The sequence below is a fragment of the Eutrigla gurnardus genome, assembly GCF_963514095.1.
Source record: "Eutrigla gurnardus genome assembly, chromosome: 20".
Lineage (NCBI taxonomy): Eukaryota > Metazoa > Chordata > Actinopteri > Perciformes > Triglidae > Eutrigla > Eutrigla gurnardus.
The window spans coordinates 6,920,262-6,939,428 of record NC_139931.1 but is presented as its reverse complement, the minus strand read 5'-3'; the positions used below and the strand labels follow the sequence as shown (position 1 = coordinate 6,939,428).

Genomic DNA, 19,167 nt, shown 5'->3' with positions numbered 1-19,167 from the left:
CTTGCTTTATGTTTACCTCACTACCCTTACACGTTATATAGGCTTTAATTGTATAGTGGACATGAACAATAATAATGGAATTTGTAGAATTGGGTCCCCATTCACAATTTAAAGTTGTAGTTTTTACTTTAATTTTTATGGCCAAAGAAAGAGTTAAGAAACTGTAAACAACATCATTAAATCAAACACGATTGGAATGTAAACTCCCCCCTGTGGCTTATTGTATATATATTATTATGTTAACATGATAACAGAGTAAAAAACAAAAAAACAAAACGCGAATGTACCTTACCGGCCACCGTCGTGTCTCCGGCGCTTTCCTTGACCCGTTAGTTTCCTGACTTTCTGTTGCAGCAGCTCCCGGGTTTCTGGTCCGCTCTCCGTCGGCCGTCTGCTCGCCAACATGTCGGAGTACACTGCGGCGACGTCACCCGGATCCGGGACGCCTCTCGGCGGACAGGCAGCTCTCGGGAACGGAGCAGGTGCCATCAAGAAAGATGCGTTTGCGGACGCGGTGCAGCGGGCCCGGCAGGTGAGGGGATGTGACGGGAAGGAGCGAGTTTGGAGGGACGGCTAGCTAACTGGTTAGCTCGGAGGGGCTAACGTTGTTGTTGACACACATCGCGAGGAGTGATATCGTTGAATTCACGTACATTTACATTACGACGGTCGCTCATAGTTACACGATTAAGCTAGTTAAGTGACGTCACGTTACTGCTTGTCAGCTAGCTACAATACTGGGTGAACTGGCTGGTGTAGACAAAGTCAAATTGGCAAGGTTATATTTATTTAATTTCACAGACTGTGGGATGGTTGACATGAAAGCAATGCAGGTATGATGGCAAGCGGGTTTTTTCAGTAATTGGCACTGGTAAAATAAAAAAAAAAAGGCACCAGTGCATTGATTGATTGATTGATTAGCAGTGTTACAGCAGCCACCTCACAAAAACAAAGTTAGATGGTTAAGAAATAAACCAATAATCCACATTATTAACAAAAACTAAGATAGAATAAATAAACTAAGAAGCTGATAACAGAGAATGAAATAGGACCATAATGTTAACTTACGGGCTGTGCAATAATAGAAATATAATACAAGTGCATATATATATATTCATATAAATGTAGTATTGTGGGCAGATTGTACAATCGGTGTTTTTCATAGCTCGATTGTCTGGTAAATGTTACGCTTGTGTTTCAGATTGCAGCTAAGATCGGGGGTGATGCAGGTCCTCCCATGAGCAACAACAACAACGCTGCATCAGAGGACTTTCCATTCACTGCACAGAAACGACAGCTGGAGGATGCAGGTATTGGCGACTTTGCTCCTAGTCTCCTTGACTGGGGCTCGGATCGTGCCTCATTTCTACGTCACTCTGCCAAATGCATAGATGTACATTTTTCACCACCCCTGTATTGCACGCTTGACGATGGCCTTAGTCTCACGTGTGCACACACAGACACAATAACAGTGGAAATCTGTCGTTTCTCCACCTGACAGATGAACCGGAGAGCAAGAAGCTGGCTGCACAGAGTGACTTGGATTCGGCCGATGCCTTGTGTGAGTTCATCCCGCTATTAAATGCTCTGTTGTGATGTTAGTAACTCACACTGTTTTATATAGACTTCCAGTTGTACAGTACATCTGTCCAGATTGCCCCTTTCCCCTTGTCTGTCCATGCGTCCCTTCATCTGTGTCTCACAGTCCATCAGTAATCCAAAACCTCTCCCTTGCTCTGTTCTCACTCTCCCCTTTTTTTTTTCTGTTGATGTCCCGTCTCAGCTATTGGTGCACAGCTAGCTGCTCTTGCACAACAAAGGTGAGATCTCATTGCTTTCAGTTGATGGTGTAATATGTAGAAGTACAGAGCCTTTGCATGATGGCAGTGGAGAACATGATTGTGGCAAAAAATGCAACTTTTAAGTCTCCTATTGCCTGATGTGTTGCCTTTTTCCCCCTCGTCATCCTCGCTCGCCGATGGTGTCAGGCCCGCCTCCAATACAGAGGACTATAGTGTACCGGACAGCATGGTGGGACTCAGTGAGTGCAGCCCAACTCTGTTTGTGTAATATAAGACATAGAAAGATCCCCGATTGGGAGTGTGACACACACTTTCCTCTCTCCTTGTCCGTAGTAATTGGCCGTGGAGGTGAACAGATCAATAAGATTCAACAGGAGTCGGGTTGCAAAGTTCAGATTGCTCCAGGTACTGTTACAGACACTTACTCTTACACTAACAGTTATCCACAATTTTACATTTCTGTTAAAGATTACAGTTGTATTTTTTTTTATATATATATATGTTGAACTCATGTGTCACATACTATGTTCTCTAGACAGTGGAGGCCTTCCAGACAGGAGTGTCTCTCTCACAGGATCCCTAGACTCCATACAGTAAGTATCAGACTTCGGAGAGTTAGACTCATTTTATGTGAAAATCAAACCTAATCAAACATTTTCTAAATTATATTTTTTCCCCTGGCTAGGAATGCCAAGAGGCTGCTGGATGAGATAGTGTCACGCGGGAGGGGTACACCCCCTTCTTCTTATCACGAGTCCACCAACGGGCAGAACGGCACGGTGCATGAGATGATGATCCCAGCTGGCAAGGCTGGCCTTGTCATTGGCAAGGGAGGGGAGACTATCAAACAGTTGCAGGTACATCGCATGGCTATTGCATTTGCATTTTGGAAACTGGATTTGTACTCCGAGCTACTGCTATTACTGAACTCAAACTTTTAAAGAGTTGTGTTTTCAGATTGGTCAATTATCAAGGTGCACATAACCCCAATCTTTAATTGTGTGATATTCCAGGAGCGGGCAGGGGTGAAGATGATCCTGATCCAGGATGCCTCTCAGGGACCCAATGTTGACAAGCCCCTGCGCATTATTGGAGATCCCTACAAAGTCCAGGTTCATTCAGCTTTAAGTTCAACAAAAATGCGTTGGACTGCAAGTACTTTAATCATCATGTTTTCCCTTTCAGCAAGCCCAAGAGATGGTAGAGGAGATTCTGAGAGAGAGAGACCAAGGTGGCTTTAATGAAAGAAATGACCTTGGCTCCCGAATGGGAGGAGGCATGGATGTGAGTTTGTGTGTGTGGGAGCAAGATTAGAAGTGGGATTAATTGTCTTTGAACCAAATCCAACAAATAAAAATAAAAAACCTGTGTTTTCCAACTCAGATCCCTGTACCAAGACACTCAGTCGGTGTGGTCATCGGGCGCAATGGAGAGATGATCAAGAAAATCCAGAATGATGCTGGAGTTAGGGTACAGTTCAAACAAGGTAGGACCCCGTGATGACTTTCATGATCGTGGTCGCCTTTTCGAGATATTTACTTTTCAGGTTCTCGTCGGTGTCAAGACCACGTGGAAGTTTGGTGTCTGATGCCTCCTTTGCAGAGTGATACATTGATACAATGAGCTTATCCATAATCCATTCTTTAAGAAGCAGTTTGTTTGAAATGTATGTGAATGCCTTTTCAAGTGAGTTTGCAGGACAGGTGTCACCTTGCACTCTTTTTTTGGTCTTCTATTACTGGAAGAATGTCTGAGGGATGGGCTTGACGGCAAAAATGTAGTGTTACTAGGACAGCAGGGACACGACAAAAGGAGGTCACGTGACCTTTCCTGTCTCTCTGACAGATGACGGGACTAGTCAAGAAAAGATTGCCCACATCAGTGGCCCCCCCGACTGCTGCGAGCACGCAGCCCAGATCATCAATGACCTGCTGCAGAGCATCAGGGTCAGGGAGGAGGGACAGGGGGTATGGATTACTCTTTCTCACACATGCATGAACTGTCACAATGTCAGTTTTGGATTGCAGTAAATGTATGGTACAGATTTATTTTGCATCAGCAGTAAAGTAATGTATTATGCTATAGTAGTGTGACTTTCTCTCTCCTCCATCCACAGGGTCCCCCAGGCATGCCTGCAGGCAACAGGGGCCGAGGTGGGGGACAAGGCGGTTGGGGTCCCCCTGGAGGGGAAATGACCTTCTCTATCCCTGCCCACAAGTGTGGACTCGTGATTGGCCGCGGAGGAGAAAACGTCAAGTCCATCAACCAGCAGACGGGAGCCTTTGTGGAAATCTCTCGACAGCCGCCCCCCAACGGAGACCCCAACTTCAAGCTTTTCATCATTCGGGGGTCACCGCAGCAGATCGACCATGCCAAGCAGCTCATTGAGGAGAAGATCGAGGCACTTAGCATTCTTATTTTTTTTTAGTTGCATGTAGGAAAGAAACGCGTTTCTTCTTTATTTGATGTGATTATGTCATGCGTTTCAGGGTCCTCTGTGTCCTGTGGGCCCGGGGCCAGGGGGACAAGGTCCTGCTGATTCAATGGGTCCCTATAACCCCAGCCCATACAACCCCGGACCGCCTGGGGCCCCCGGACCACCACAGTGAGTAGCTACAATGAATGTGCAGCTGTTTGTATAGGTTCACGGTCAGGGTGATGGTGATGGTGCTGCGAGGTTATTAAAGATAAACCGTTTTTTCCCCCCTCCTCAGTGGTGGTCCTCCAGGCCCTCAGCAGTACACCACTCAGGGCTGGAGCAACACCTTCCAGCAGTGGCAGCCCCAGGCACCCCATGACCCCAGTGAGTCACCTTTGACTTCACTGCCTCTCCTGGTTCTCATTCTAGCATGTTGGCTCAAAAAATGCATCCATACTACCCTGCAGTACTTTCATCCCGGGCTGTAGGTTGTAGTGTTCCCAGTCATGTCAGATGAGTAATTTCTTTTTTCTAAATCTGGGAAGGTTCAACAGAGTACTGATGGAAATGTTGTGATTAGATGTTTTTAACTTAAGCAGCATTGGCTAATCCGATCTTTGTTTCCCCCCTGGTCTCCAAGCCCGGTCTCCAGGCCAGTAGCAGGGGCTCACCCTCAACCTATGAGGACCTCACCCCCTCCACCCTGCATCTTTTCTAGGCAAGGCAGCAGCCAATGACCCCAACGCAGCCTGGGCGGCCTACTACGCTCAGTACTACCAGCAGCCACCAGGGGTTGTGCCAGCCCAGTACCCTGCTAACCCAGCTGGAAGTGCCCAAACTTCAGGGGACCAGACCCAGCCCACACAGGCGCCAGGGGGCCAGCCAGACTACACCAAGGCCTGGGAGGAGTACTACAAGAAGATGGGTGAGGCTGCAAAAACAAAAAACCACCATTAGCTTTATCTACTGTTGAAAAACCGACTTGATTAGAATTAGTAGTGATGGATTTTTGGCACACTGAATGTTTCGTTCCCCTGGTGAAGTATTACTGGAGTTAAAGTGGAAATTAATGTAGTGATTAGCTGGGTGGTGTCTCTTTTGTCCGTCACCTCCAGCCCAGGCAGGCGGCTCTGTCCCCGGGACAGCAGCTGCAGCCCCAGGAGCAGCTGGGGGAGCAGCATCCACAACGGGCGGCCAGCCGGACTACAGCGCAGCCTGGGCAGAGTACTACAGGCAGCAGGCTGCTTACTATGGGCAGACAGGACAGGCCCCCGTCCAGCCAGCTGCTCCCCAGCAAGGACAGGTAGGCTATAGCGAGGATTTCATCGTGGATCTGATTGGTATCATTCTGTCTGTTACACCTCACACACAGATTTCCATGTCTATTTGAATACATTTCAGAGTTTATAAGAAGGTGGTTTTCAGGATGTGCTTTCTTTCAAACTCTCGTATTTTAGACGCAGTGAGCGTTCACGGCCTCAGGAGAAAATCGAGGAGTCGGGATGAGGAAGACGACCTGGAAATTAAGGCCAGGACCCAGCCTGTTTTTTTAATTATGATAATTTCTTGTGAGGGGAAATAAAAGAAAAACCTTACTCACCTTCAAACACCACCTGGATACTTTTAATGAACATGTGAACTGAACAAACGTACTAGTGCTTTGCTGCGGAGGGGAGGGAGGAAACGGATAATCTCGCCATGACGGCTTCTCAATGGATCTGCATTATATAAGCCATTATGAACATGGAAGCCCTGAAACGCTTACTTGATTGCGAAGCAGTTGCCAATATTACTCTCTTTCTTCTCATCTTCCTTTTATTCACTTCCTAAGACTTTCAAGTCCCATTTTTAAAGCACGTCATATCCATGAGTTGCACATAGCTATTAGGACTATAATCATATTGTGTATCCGGTACAGGTGATAATGCATCACAGAAATCCTTGTTAAAGCTCATTTAATTTGTTCAATGTATTGATTTTTTTAAATGGATTTGACACGTTTCCCTCGGCTGAGGCTTGCATGGTTTTTTCAACTTGTGTACATTTTGTTTTTATTTCATTTATCATGAATGTGTTCAATTGCAGTATTTTTGTTCAAACGAGCCAGTTTTAAAGTGAACAAATGGAATTCTACGGTGTTGATTCGTGCATGTGGATTTACTAAGAACTGCCGAAAGCTGTTAGACGTAGACGAGGAGCACCTAATGAAGAGCAGGTCTACCCTTTCACCTGCAGAACGGCTTGTCGTTCTTCTGCTGGTGGCATGCAAGTTATGTGAAAAATGTTTTAATGTGGAGGTCATGACAAGTTGAAATTTTATTGATTTTTTTGCTGGAATTATGGGCCTTATATCTTTTCTTCTTCTTCTTTTTTCACCTTGGATGAAAGTGGCTTCCCATTAATGACCACCTGTGTGAGGATCACTACATAAAGCAGTATGTTCGGTTTTTGTTGGCATGATTTACGACTTTTCTCTCTTAATTTCGTGCATCGCATTGTTGTAGCTTAACATCTGCTCTTCAATGCCCTATTTTGCCCCTTGAATTGTCCTTCAGGAGACCGAAAAATATATTTCCTTATCTCACGTTGCTTGGAATATTCAAAAGTGATTATGAGACCTTTTATGTGACACACATTGGAACCATCTCCAGGTTTTTACTTTATCCTTTGGGTTTGGTGGATGCCAACAAGAATGTGTTGATCTGTTCTCCTTCCCACAGTCAATTGTTTGTAACAGAATAAAGCTTAGTCTTCCAGTGTGTCTCACATTAAGATATATTGTGTATATATATAAATATATATATATATTCAGCAATATAATGCTGTTGGTTTTGACTTACAGAGATGTATCAGGTATGAATCTTGTATTCTGAACGGCAGCTGTGAGCCTGCCTTTGGCAGCAGTGTTGATATTGTTAATAGATGACCACCAGCAGCAATACTGAATTAAAGTGGGGCAAATGTTGATTACTTTAAAACGCGTGTTGTCTTTCATCATCTTTTACTGGACATTCACATTGTTGCCACTGTGCAGACAGAAGCACAGTTGTGATGAATTATCACTCCACGCCATTATTAGGACTTCTTCACATTAATCAGGCGTTTGAGTGAATTTAGTGTTCATAATAGACTGAATATATTTGCAGTTTCTGTTCCAGTGTCCCACAAATGCTGCATGTCTATTAGCCACAAAGATAATAATTATCGATGTAACCATTGAAAACGTTTTTTGCTTAACTTCAGGGAAAATAAATCTACAAGAGTGCAATTTTAAAAATTCTTTAATTTATATCTTTAAAATTAAAAACATCTGAATTGCATTCTACCACCTCCAAAGGCACAGTCATACTTATAGCAGACCAAATTCATAAAACACTGCCACTGAACATCTTTTTTTCTCAATTCAGTTTTGTACATGAGAAACAATGCACAATTAAAAACATTTTTCTTACTGGGTAAACAATGGCCATTCTATATGCTGTAGATCATTAAAAGACTGGAGTGATATGTACTCAGCTGTGGTAGCGTTAGACTCCGTTTAAAGGATGATGTGCTGGTTTGAGGCTGGCGATGCTTGTCGGAAAAACATGAGCATCGCAGCTATTTAAAGACGTCGTATTCAAAAATACAAAATAATGACAAGTTTACAACAACCAATCTCGACGAACAGTGTTTAAGAATATGGATGTTTGAAGCAAAACAAAGCCATTGGCAGGAGGGCGGAAACACAAGTGAGATGAGAGCACGGTGAAGGGAGATGAGTGTCGGCGGAGGACTGTGCAGAAAGAGCCATCTCACCTCTCACCACACAGAGTGAGACGAGGTGTTCGCACGCAATCTCACACCTGCACGCCCACCGTTAAAAAAGCCAAACACCTATGACTTCAAAGGAAATGGAAAAAAAATGTCCGATTTTTAAAGACAATAGTCAACATGTGCAAAGAGGCAGGGCCGTTAGCCTGTGTGTGGAAAAGTCACCAGATATGATATAGGATTGATAATTGAACGTACAATCACAAATCAATAATGCACACAAAGGTTGCTTACAATGTGTGACAACACAGCACCATACACTGCACAAGAGGTTCACTTAGTGACAACAAAATTGAAAATAGTGGATAAATATACAGAAGAATATTAGTATATCACCGTTCTTACTCAGGCACAGTCCTCCTTAAAACCTAGAGAGATCATTTAAAAACAATGGGATCTGGGATTAAAGGAAACGGGTTTGGCACACGTATGGAAAAGCATATTGAAATAAGGCAGGGGAAATGATATATCAAAGGAAAATGAGGCCGCAGAGGAACTTATTGGATGGACGGCAATGAAGCACTTTGAACATAAAAATATGACACATACAGTACCTCTCCCGGGGAACCAGGTGTTCAATTAAAGAGAGAGGATTTGTTTTGCAGCAACTAATGGGAGCCCCAAATCCACAGCCGTATCTTTATCTTTACAAGTGTGTGAAGCAGCTGCGACAGGCACTCCAAGAGCACAGCAACGTTTTCTTTACAGGCAAATCGAATCAAACAGGAGATTTACACGCGTGTCCCAAATCAAAAAAACCTGAACTCCTTTAGAAAATATCTACAGAGGAAACGGTCAACACGTAACATGACTCACAAGCAGATACGCACGTGTACACACACCGTTGGGGAAAAGCGTGTTCAGTCAGCCTCCAGAAGTAACAGCAGAGCCGTGTGACCCACCCAGTGCTCAAACACAAAACACACACACACACACACTCACAATCAACTCACCCAAAAATCCCAACCATCTGCTGTCCCTCCCAAATGTCTCTTCCCTTCTGTACGACACAGCTCCCCACAGCATTTAATGATAATAAGCAACAACAAAATCCAGCTGTTTATGGTTGAAGGTCATCTTTGCGCACTCCATTTGTATAAGTTACCTTTATACACACACACACACACACACACACACACATCACAGTATTTTCAAGACCACTTTGATACGGCAGTGACAGTATTAGGAGGATCTTGGGTGAGCAGAACTTTCTCAGCAAGGAGACGGCGAGGCTACAGGTTGCGATGCAATGAGAGCGAGAGAGGAAAAAAAAAAAAAACATGCCCGGCTTTAGTTCAATTTTACAGATCAATACAACTCTTTCTCTCTGGGGTTTTGAAGCCACGTCCCATTGCAGTGCCACTGATTGTGTGTTGAATCTGTGGTGCCGACGGGTGGTTGTGTCATCCAAGCAAACAGCAGCACTGGATATTTTTGATTGTGTGTGCGTCAACAAGTGGGACAGTTACAGTATGCAGCGAGTGTGCACACGCATTTACAAGATCTATATACATGTGTCAAGTGTATAAATTAGTGTTTTTTTTTTTTGTACATCTGTGTGTGTGCATATTCAATATAATCAATCCACTACTGTAAGTGTTAACGCTGTGGTTAGTTGTCAGCGGATCCGGTTGTGAAGAGGACTCTCTGGTCCATTCTGGCCAGCTTGGCGGGCGGCTCCAGAGACTCGTCTCCGAGCACAACCCCGTCTGAGGGAAGGGACAGCTCTTGACCTTCATCGTCACTCTCCTCCTCCTCCTCCTCTTCCTCTTCTGGGATGGACGAGGGTAAATGAGTTAGTCACAAACAAAGCTTGAAGCCATGAGTGTCCGGGATACACAGTGCAGAGTGTGATTACCTTTGTCAGGATCCAGCTGGTTTAGACCCCGGCCTAAACTGGCAAACTAATGGCAAGAGGGGGATGTGTGAGTAGAGTAGTTATGCCTTACATTACTTCATTAGTTCATGTTTGTGCGTGTGTGCTTTGGTACCTCTCCCATGACTGCAATGGGTGTCTCTCCTTTAGCCTGGGCCACTCGGTGCTCTATCAGGTAGTACATGTACTCATCGTACAGCAGGCGGATCAGGTGAAAGGAACCGAAACTGGCTGCACTCCTCAGGGTCAGGTCCCTGATTACCATGGAACTGCAGAGGAGAGAGAATTAAGGATCCCACATTATAAAAAGTGAGATTTTCGTGTCTTTTTTCTCATGAACTTGGAGTTAAATCTCCCATCAAACCTGTAAAAGGACCACTTGAGTAGAAAGAGCTTGGCGGCCTTAGGGAAGGCCGGGCTCTGCTGGTAGGGCTTTAGGACCTGGGAGACTACACCATCCAGCCAAGCAGCCCACTGCTCCAGGGAGTTCTGTTGCTGGAGTGTGAGTTTGAAGTCCTGCTCCAGCCGCTGGACAACGCGGTCTTCACACCGACACACCCATGAAGCCTGCTCCTGCAAAGGGTGGACAGGGCTGTGTCAGTAAGAGGCAGTCACACCTGGCATTAGTTGTACAGGTAGAGGGCAGCAGGGTGACTTAATGTTTAGACAGACTATGATTCAAAGAGAGGACTGAGGTTAAAGTCCTTGTGTACAGAAATACATTCATTGCCAAACTGACTTTAAACAAAACATGAAATCACTCCCAGGCTCCGGGTTCTGTATCTAACCATGTACTCTTCACTCCCTAGAGCAAGGAGAGGGCTTGATTTACATTTCCTGAATAAGAAAATTGCAGAAATGATTAATGCAGTGACTGAATAATTAACTAACCCCTGGAAAACCCCCCTCAAAACCCACATGCTGCAGTGGAAGTTGGTGCATATGCACAACACTGAAACGTATGCGAGATGAAACTCAAACTCATGTGAGGTGACATGGATGCTGTCGGCGCACAGCATTCAGAGAGGAGGCCAACCTGGACATTTGCAAAGTCGACGCGGTTGAGGTCGGAGAGCATCTGGTTGATCTGGGCCGTGTTCTGGAGGACAGCGCGGGCTGCCTGGGCAAGGTGGTTCAGACTGGTGTAGCGACGCAGTGTCTGAGCAAATGCATTGGCTGACGTTACCTGAATCAAAAATATATTTTACACAGATGCCAGATAGATACAAATAGCTCTACAAAAAATACTACTTATGGCGAGCAATGTATGTTAAGCTCTGTCCTGGGCCTTTAATGAGGAGGTGTGAGCCCTACCTTGATGCGGACCATTTCCTCCGGGATGTTCATCATGGCATTGGTCAGCCAGCTCTCCAGGCTCTTGGCAAAGTTGCGGATGGCTTGAGTTAAGGCACCTGGCAGTAGCAAGAAAAAAGGTGATAAGACACTTTAATACTGGTCTCTTTAGAGGTTTTTTCATGTTGTTATCCTGTTAAAATGTACCAGGAAAAAGGAATATCAAACACCTGTTAATCATAGCTTCATTCCTGCTGATTTCTTGGCCATGTAAGATGGAAATATTTCTGTGGCAGCAGGATGAAAGGAAGGATCCTTTCTTATAGTTCAAAGCATTCAAAATCTAAACTCCACTGATAGTTTCAACAGTGGAGCAGAGGAGGAACAACTTTCTGTGTTTCAATTTCTCACAGAAATAGTCTGGTGCATAACTGCGTGATGATATAGTTGTAAGTTGCCTTACTGGGGATGGGCCTGAGGACATCAGGGATGAGGATCTCCACCAGGACCTGGTACAGGCTGTTGTCACAGTCGCGGCTCCAGCGCAGCACCGGATCATACTTGCACAGCACCACCAAGCAGGACTTAGGGAGGCGCTTCTCTGACTCGTCGTGACTGTGAACACACATGCATGTCAGTTTTTATTACCTGCATTCTGTGGCTTTTGAATATTTGCCTGTAAGTTTTGACACACTCACACAGCCAGAGTGGCATCTCCGGCTTGGTTCTGGCTGAACCTCCAGAAGGTCTTCCACAGAGTTTCCACCAAGGTGAACTGCAGGTTGACCATCACATCTAGTATGGCCTGACAGAACACACAGAGAATATCGTATACGTCAGACACAAAGTGAGGAAAACAAGGACATTATTTATTTATGGACTTTCCTTACTAATATTGTCTGAGTGCTTTTAAATCAATCTTATCCCTCAGCTGTCCGACGACATGTCCTTTCATTCCTCAGTTAATACTGTTCTACACTATAAAGTAGTCTTCCACTAAGAACTAGATGGAAAGGGAAACTTATAAATACTCCATGGGTGTCTCCTTTCATTCACTCACCTCACAGTGCTCTCTGTACAGCAGCTGAAAGCTCTTTATGTGCTCCAGCTCAATTCCCTCTGGCAGAGACTTCCCCTGGAGGTCAATGTCTGGGAACTCTGGGAGAGCGCGGGACGCATCTGGAACACAAGACCACTGGACGCTCAAAGAGAGATCATATTTTACCCTGATTCATTAAAAAATGATATTGTCTTATTCCGTTATGCCATCAGACTCTTCTTCTTTTAACAAACACTTAACCATCACATTCATAGCTGAGTAATAGTTCACTGAACTCACCTAGGAACTGCTGGTACTGCTGAACCTGGGTGCTGATGTCCACCTGACCTGACCCCTGCTGCTGCTGCTGCTGCTGCCCTGCGCCTGCTGCTGTGCCATTGGTCATTCCCTCTACTTTATGCACAGGCTTCAACCTGATAGGAACAGGGATAAAGTACCCATGATGAGGTAGATGATCTACAGATCTACACAAAGATGATGAATAATAAAGTGAGACGAAACGGCATTTATTTTTATACAGCAGATGTCTGGAAACGTGAGAGGATTTAAAATAACATACGTAATGTGAGAGACAGAGGGAAAATCAGAGTCGATGATACAACTGTACAAAGGAAATACATTCAGTTGGAACAATTTGAAAATAGATATTTAAGAGAAATTGTTACATTGGTGTAGCAATAGACAGTTGATGTATGAATCTGTGTTGGGATGGGTGAGTGTGCACCTTTGTTTCTGTGAGAATGGCTGCTGCCTCATGGCCAGATGTTGCTGGTCTTCCATCAGGCGTAAAAGAGAAGAGCCTGCCTTGATCCTCAGCCCATAGTAGTGGTATTTAGAATTACCCCTGTCAGGAACAGGCAAAATAGGTGTTGACATCAAATTGAACCTGTGTCTCCCTTCATCAATCTTTAGAGGAGAAAGCAAGCTATGTGACAGGAGAGGGTTTAAACTGTGCAGCTTCACACTGACTCAACACGATACAGCTTTAATTTCATAGAATACAATAACCAAAACATATAATATTGTTTAATTAAACTCGTATTAACAACTATTTTTTAAAAGTCCCACTTGCTCACTCGCCCACACACAAGCTGTCTGTCTCCATCTCTACCCACATTATCTTCCTACACTTGGCAAACATTTTTGCAATGCTCCAAAGAGATTGATCTTTCCGGGAATCACATCCACCGTTCTCCTGCAGGGCGTCCCGATGGGCAGGCCACTAATTGAGATCTAAAAGTATATGGACCATACAATGTGTGTAAAGAGAGTGTCTGTGCTGTTACTGATGTGTGTACTGGCACCACTATGCATGCATCTCACCGTGTGCCCAGGCGCCGCGTGCGTAGCCCCATGAACACGGATCTAATGAGTTTCCCAAAGGATGCAGCATTAACAGGCTCTAGTTTCTGCTCCTGGCAGTGCAGCAGATAGTGGCAGTAGAGGGTGGAACGTGGCAGACTCACTCCTTCCGCTGTCTCATAGTTGTCCAGCAACCACTGTACCTGACACGCAGGCAATGAAAAAAGGAAATAGCTGGTGCAGTCAGCAAAGCCAATAGATACAGAACAGGACAGCACACATCAACATTGGCACTTATCCACAATGACATTACCCACATCTTTCAGTTGCTACAGTACATGCGGTCACATCCATTCACATTTAGTTTTGACGATCATTTGGGAATGAAAACACATACATTCGTGTGCGTGCCGTGGCATACAACTTTGGTATGCAATGAATTCATGACCTGCAATACTGATGGGATGTCTGCCGAACATTGGTTGGTTGCCATTATCACATGGGGTTCAATAGGATGAATTTGGGATGAACGGTATCGTTTTGGGGCATTTCAGGACAAATTAGAAATGCCCCTTGTCACATGCACTGTAATGATATGAAAATGATGAGGCCAAGGTTTTGTTTTCTTTCAGGAGGAAACCACACATTGAAATACTGTATGCTACAGCACGTTTTACTGTGATCGACACTCAATAGTATTGTATCACACACAGCTAACATTTTCTGGTCCTAATATGAATCTCCACATTATTAATTGTGCTTTCCACTGGACAAAACTATGACATCATCAGTATGCGCCACCAAAGGGTTGCGTGGATGAGAACAAAACGAAAAGAAAAATTCCCGCGCTTGGCGCCTCTGCATACCTTCTTGTCTGCCGACGGCACGCTACCCTCCTCGCCCTCTGTAATACTCACAGTGGCTGGGGAGGCACGGGCGGTCAGCGAGTAGCTCTGACTGTTGCCAGCTGCCCCTCCGCCGCTGCTGCCCAGCATGTAACCCCCCTGGATCACATAGCTGCCCGCTGTGCCACCGTTGGTACCTGCCCCATCCCCTGCCCCATTGGTGGTGCCACCTGTGGTCACCACGGTGGCCCCTCCTCCTCCTGCACTGGTGGGCTGGGCAACAAACATGGACACACTCCCTGTGGTGCCAGCAGTCACAGAGACGGTTAGAGGTGTGCCAGGTGTCGACGGCTGTGAGCCTGACGTTGTCTGACCATCATAATACTGGGCAGCGGTGGTCTGGGTGTACAGGGGCGTGTCACCGTAGGGAAATGTGCTGGAACGGCTGGATGACACACATGAAAAGATGTGTTAGAAACAAAGTAAACTGTTGGGAGATTAAACTGCATTAAACTACTGTTAGAAAATGATAGACAGTTTTATTCTAACATGGTGCTGGTGGTGTAGTTGGTCTCTCCTCCTTCCACATACTGAACTTGATTGGCGTACACATGTTGCACTGGCACTGGTGTGAGCTGCTGGACCTAAGGAGTGAGCACACACACATAAACATATAAAGATCCAATAAATCCATGTCAGCCTAGTTCAACCATATCAACTGTATCTCACCTGAGAATCCTCCTAACATCTTTGATGCAGTTTCTTTTTAAATTCTAACACACAATTCTTAGCTACAGACATATTTTCTGTTCCCTTAATTATATCGCAGCAGTCGCCCTTGTGTCCCAGACCTACTTGGAAAGCAGTACTTGTAGCAGGCGGTGGTGGCTGATCATAGCCTGAGCTATCGACAGCGGGGTGACCTTCACCTATCTCGTACTCCAAAGAGTGCAAGTACAGCCCATGGTAATACTGAAGAGGGTCCGATTGAAGGTGCCTGTCGCAGAATTCTCCTACGTAGTCTGCTGATACAGAGGCCTGGCACTCTGGCTGTCCTATCTCATGCTGCAGTTGGCTTTCAGCTACATTCTTCTCCCTGGCTACCAGTGTCGCCCAGACGCTAGAGAGGAACTGGAAACCCACAAATGCAGGGTTGACCACTGATGTTATGAGTTGACTAATTCTAGCCCAAATGTGAGGAAGTTGGAAAGTTTTGGATGTCACATGACCACCTTTTGTGCAGAAAGTGATGATATATCTACATGTATTGCTTGTATTCCACGTGTGTTTGTCAGAGACAGTACATGTGATTGTCAGACGTCATATTTGACCACCAATGACAACCTGTGTTACTGTATGTTGGACTTACCTCCTGGCTGATATGAACAGACTGTAGACTGGTGACACTGAGCTGAGTGCCTGGCTCAGTCTTGGCTATCTGAGAGGTGGCCTGAACCACGGACCTCTGCAGAGATAAAGATAATATATAACTTTAAGCATCAAGCAAACCTTAGATTCATGATGTGTTTGTGTGTGTGTCTGTGTGTGTGCATATTTTACCTGTTGAGCCACCTGTACCTGCTGAACAACCTGCGTGGGAACTCCCGTTTGCACCACAGCTGGAGGGGGGCTGGAGTCCGACACACTGTCACTCGAGTGAAGGGAGCCCTCTAAAGGAAAAAGAGGGGATGTAAATACATTCCACAAGTTGGTGACATTTTACTTTTATGAATTGTTGTGCACCTCCATAATCTCAACATGTGAAAGTTTATATTGTTGTCTATAAAACACTGAAGTATTTAACTGACTGCCCGTAAGAACATACAGTGTTATTAATTTTAATAAACACAGATCTGGTTCATTAAAACAAATAGCTTTGCATATAAACATAAAACATTTAAAAATCCCAGTGTGTGAGGAGTAACCACTAAAATATGGATGTTTTAGGTAAAGCGCTGCTCCTGCCTTCAACTGGCCTGGTCCAAATTAGTGCCAATGGCATATAATGGTTTGCATATTTCAGCCCTTACCTGTGACTGTAACAACAATGTATTGAGGAGTGCTTTGGCCATTTCCAGACTGTGTGGGGGAGCCCTGGATCTCTGCAGTCACATACTGTGTCTGAGGAACCTGAGCCTGTGCTGTAGACTGGACTTGACCACCGTCTGCAGGCTTCGGAGTGGCGATGATGGTGGCTTGATCAGTAGGACTAGTTTGGCCCGTGGCCGTGACAACAGTGGGAGCGGCCACAGTAGTCTGTATCTCAGCCAGAAAATGAGTGGTAGTTGCAGGGGTGGAACTGGCGTCAGGTTGCCCCGCTGTGACGGTAACACCAGCCGCCTGGGGTTGGGCCGCTGGCTGTATCTCACCTGCGTAGCCTGAGGTGGCCATTACAAGAGCTGGGAATCACACTAGGATAAAGAAAATTGTGATTAGATACGTATTTCTGATATATTAGTCGATCCACTAAATGCTCCAGTATGAATCCTCTGTTTTAGTTAGAAGAGACCAATTAATTTGATATTTCAAGCCACTGTATAATCATGCAGATACAGACAGGGCACAGGATCTGAATCTAATTAGAGTTCTTATGGTAAAAGGGATACAATTCCCAACTTTTGGAAAATAAAGCAGAACAAAATGTTATGAATCACATTTTTTTTAGAAAAATATTGCCCCCCTCCTCCTCTTTTAAGTCCTAATGCTGACCTGGTGGTGGTGCAGCTGATGGGAGATGGGGGTAGGAGCATTGACGGGAACAAACATATCGGTGTCTCATTACCTGTAATGTGATCACACATTCTGTGGCCATTCAAGCAGTTATGCCTGAGGCACAAGGGGAAAATCCCTTACCACGTTTCACTAATACTGCAATGCATTCTGTTGAAATGATGCTGTAACTCACACACAATTATACACATGTATACATTATCCTTAATTAGTGACACATTTTACTGCATTGACCTTGACACTAAACGACTGGAAACATAGCACCGACGTTAACGTTACATCTGTTTTCAAGCCCGAATAAGTTTATTTTTTTGACGTTGACGGTCAACTGGCCACATGTCCTCTTATTACAAATCCAAATCAGTGAACAAATACGTTAAACTGAACTTGGACCGGTAAAGCACCTGCAAAACGCCTTCTTTCGCCACGCCCCTCAGATGTTAAATGTCCGCCACCTGCCTTAGCTTTCAACTTTCCATCATCGAGAGCGATATTTTGGATGCCTGTCGTTGTTCCAACTGTGCCCCTGTCTCAACACAAACCCCCAAACTGTCTATATAGCTACACGTTTAACTTGATTATCCCAATGTGGTCTCCGTTTTTGGCAGTTAACGTCACGTAGGCTGCACGGGGACGTGGTTTTGTGCCGGGGCTGCTGGAAAAAAAACCCAGCGTATCAAACCGCCACAGAATGTACGTAAATGAACGTTAAAGATAGACGAGTGACCGTTAGTGGTGACTCGTTCCAGTAACTGTACGTTAACGTCAAGCAGTAGCGAACACAAGCCAGTCGTGACAGCAGTGATGCTAGCAATCTAGCAAAGGTACCACGGGCAGTAAGCTAACTGGTCTCTACAACAACCGCCATTTTGTACCTTTTGCATTTGACATCGCCATAACAACGGCCTGCTTGAGTATGCATCTGTGGCTGCGTCGTCATGGCAGGCACAATTTAGTGTCACTCGAATGAGTAGCGGGCAGAAACGGCACCATTCAAGAGACGGACTCGACTGATTATCAATACGACGGCTAGCTTGCAGACTATCCTCGGCTAACACTAGGAGGCAGTTGCCTGTTATGGCTACTGAAACAACAAGGGGAAAAGGCAATAGCACAATTCAGCTGAAGCATTACTGGACATAAAATATTTCCTATGTGTAAAGAGCTTCACCTCTGTATCCACGTGTGTATTTCCCACCGGTAAAATGTCTTCTTTTATTTTTATGGCGGATTCAGTTGTTGTTGTTGTTGATTCTCGTTGCTGGGTTCTTGTCGCCAGGGCTACCGTGGCTATGGCGCTTCGTCCTCACCAGGGCAACTGTTGCTACCCACCCGCTCCCTTCCCTCCCCCCTCGTCGCTCTGATTGGCTGACTACTGCCAAATTGTCTTAAAGGCACAGGCACAGCAAATTTCTACTACAAAGCCTTCCACGCCCATTTGGGGAACAAACTATTATACAATTTTCCCAAACTGCTATATCAGTGAAGGTAATAGGTTCAATTTTAATTTCAAACTTCTGCAGTTAGTGAATTTATAATGTTACAATAAGTCTAAATCTAACATTTAAAAGTAGCAATGCCATGACTATATGTACTACCCATTTGATGATTATTCATTTCTTTGATCTCAGATTGACAGATTGTGTTCAACCAAGTCTTTTACTTTTTAGATTTATTCTACAAATATGTTGGACACAAACTTACTTGATCACAACAGTACCAGCAGATCTAGGCGATTACCAAGGAGGCAATTTTCATTTTTCATTTCTGACTTTTGTCTGTCAACAATTGCAAAATATTATCGGATAAAACGTAATGCATCTGATACATGTATCAAAAATAACTGGAGAACTATATAGCCAGTGTAACTTTTTTATAGTTATGCAGTGGCCTGTTAACAAATATATAATAACACTTGCTGTTTACTGAAACTTAAATTATTTCAAAATTACCCCTAAAATCAAATTATGTAGTATGTAGGACCATATTTTATACATGTATCTACAGTGTACATTTATTAAAAATAA

At 44.7% G+C, this 19,167-nt stretch overlaps 2 protein-coding genes across 8 annotated transcripts; one reads left to right on the top strand and one right to left on the bottom strand.

Annotated features, from left to right (window-relative positions):
- Positions 1 to 320: 320 nt before the first annotated feature.
- Positions 321 to 7,199, top strand: LOC311031319 (far upstream element-binding protein 2-like). Of its 2 annotated transcripts, XM_084037555.1 has the most exons (18): positions 321 to 532; positions 1,202 to 1,310; positions 1,502 to 1,561; positions 1,784 to 1,820; positions 1,989 to 2,041; positions 2,136 to 2,207; positions 2,338 to 2,395; positions 2,488 to 2,659; positions 2,816 to 2,914; positions 2,988 to 3,086; positions 3,186 to 3,288; positions 3,648 to 3,769; positions 3,919 to 4,203; positions 4,292 to 4,407; positions 4,517 to 4,605; positions 4,940 to 5,146; positions 5,337 to 5,524; positions 5,679 to 7,199. In XM_084037555.1, the coding sequence occupies exons 1-18, from the start codon at positions 404 to 406 to the stop codon at positions 5,685 to 5,687; spliced, it is 2,007 nt and encodes a 668-aa protein (XP_083893681.1). In that variant the 5' UTR covers positions 321 to 403; the 3' UTR covers positions 5,688 to 7,199. The 2 variants fall into 2 exon arrangements, with proteins under 2 accessions (XP_083893681.1, XP_083893682.1); XM_084037556.1 differs by lacking the exons at positions 5,337 to 5,524; positions 5,679 to 7,199 and having other exon boundaries at positions 4,862 to 5,129.
- Positions 7,200 to 7,486: 287 nt separating this feature from the next.
- rfx1a (regulatory factor X, 1a (influences HLA class II expression)) lies at positions 7,487 to 18,566 on the bottom strand. Of its 6 annotated transcripts, none has more exons than XM_084037913.1 (19): positions 18,312 to 18,566; positions 16,441 to 16,821; positions 15,971 to 16,080; positions 15,780 to 15,875; positions 15,266 to 15,541; positions 14,960 to 15,054; positions 14,432 to 14,855; positions 13,587 to 13,768; positions 12,988 to 13,107; positions 12,543 to 12,676; positions 12,264 to 12,382; positions 11,902 to 12,008; positions 11,667 to 11,818; positions 11,225 to 11,322; positions 10,947 to 11,096; positions 10,275 to 10,483; positions 10,026 to 10,179; positions 9,893 to 9,938; positions 7,487 to 9,806 (listed from the first exon to the last, which is right to left on the bottom strand). In XM_084037913.1, the coding sequence occupies exons 2-19, from the start codon at positions 16,799 to 16,801 to the stop codon at positions 9,646 to 9,648; spliced, it is 2,994 nt and encodes a 997-aa protein (XP_083894039.1). In that variant the 5' UTR covers positions 16,802 to 16,821; positions 18,312 to 18,566; the 3' UTR covers positions 7,487 to 9,645. The 6 variants fall into 6 exon arrangements, with proteins under 6 accessions (XP_083894039.1, XP_083894040.1, XP_083894041.1 ...); XM_084037914.1 differs by having other exon boundaries at positions 13,587 to 13,762; XM_084037915.1 differs by having other exon boundaries at positions 14,483 to 14,855.
- Between the last annotated feature and the right edge of the window lie 601 nt (positions 18,567 to 19,167).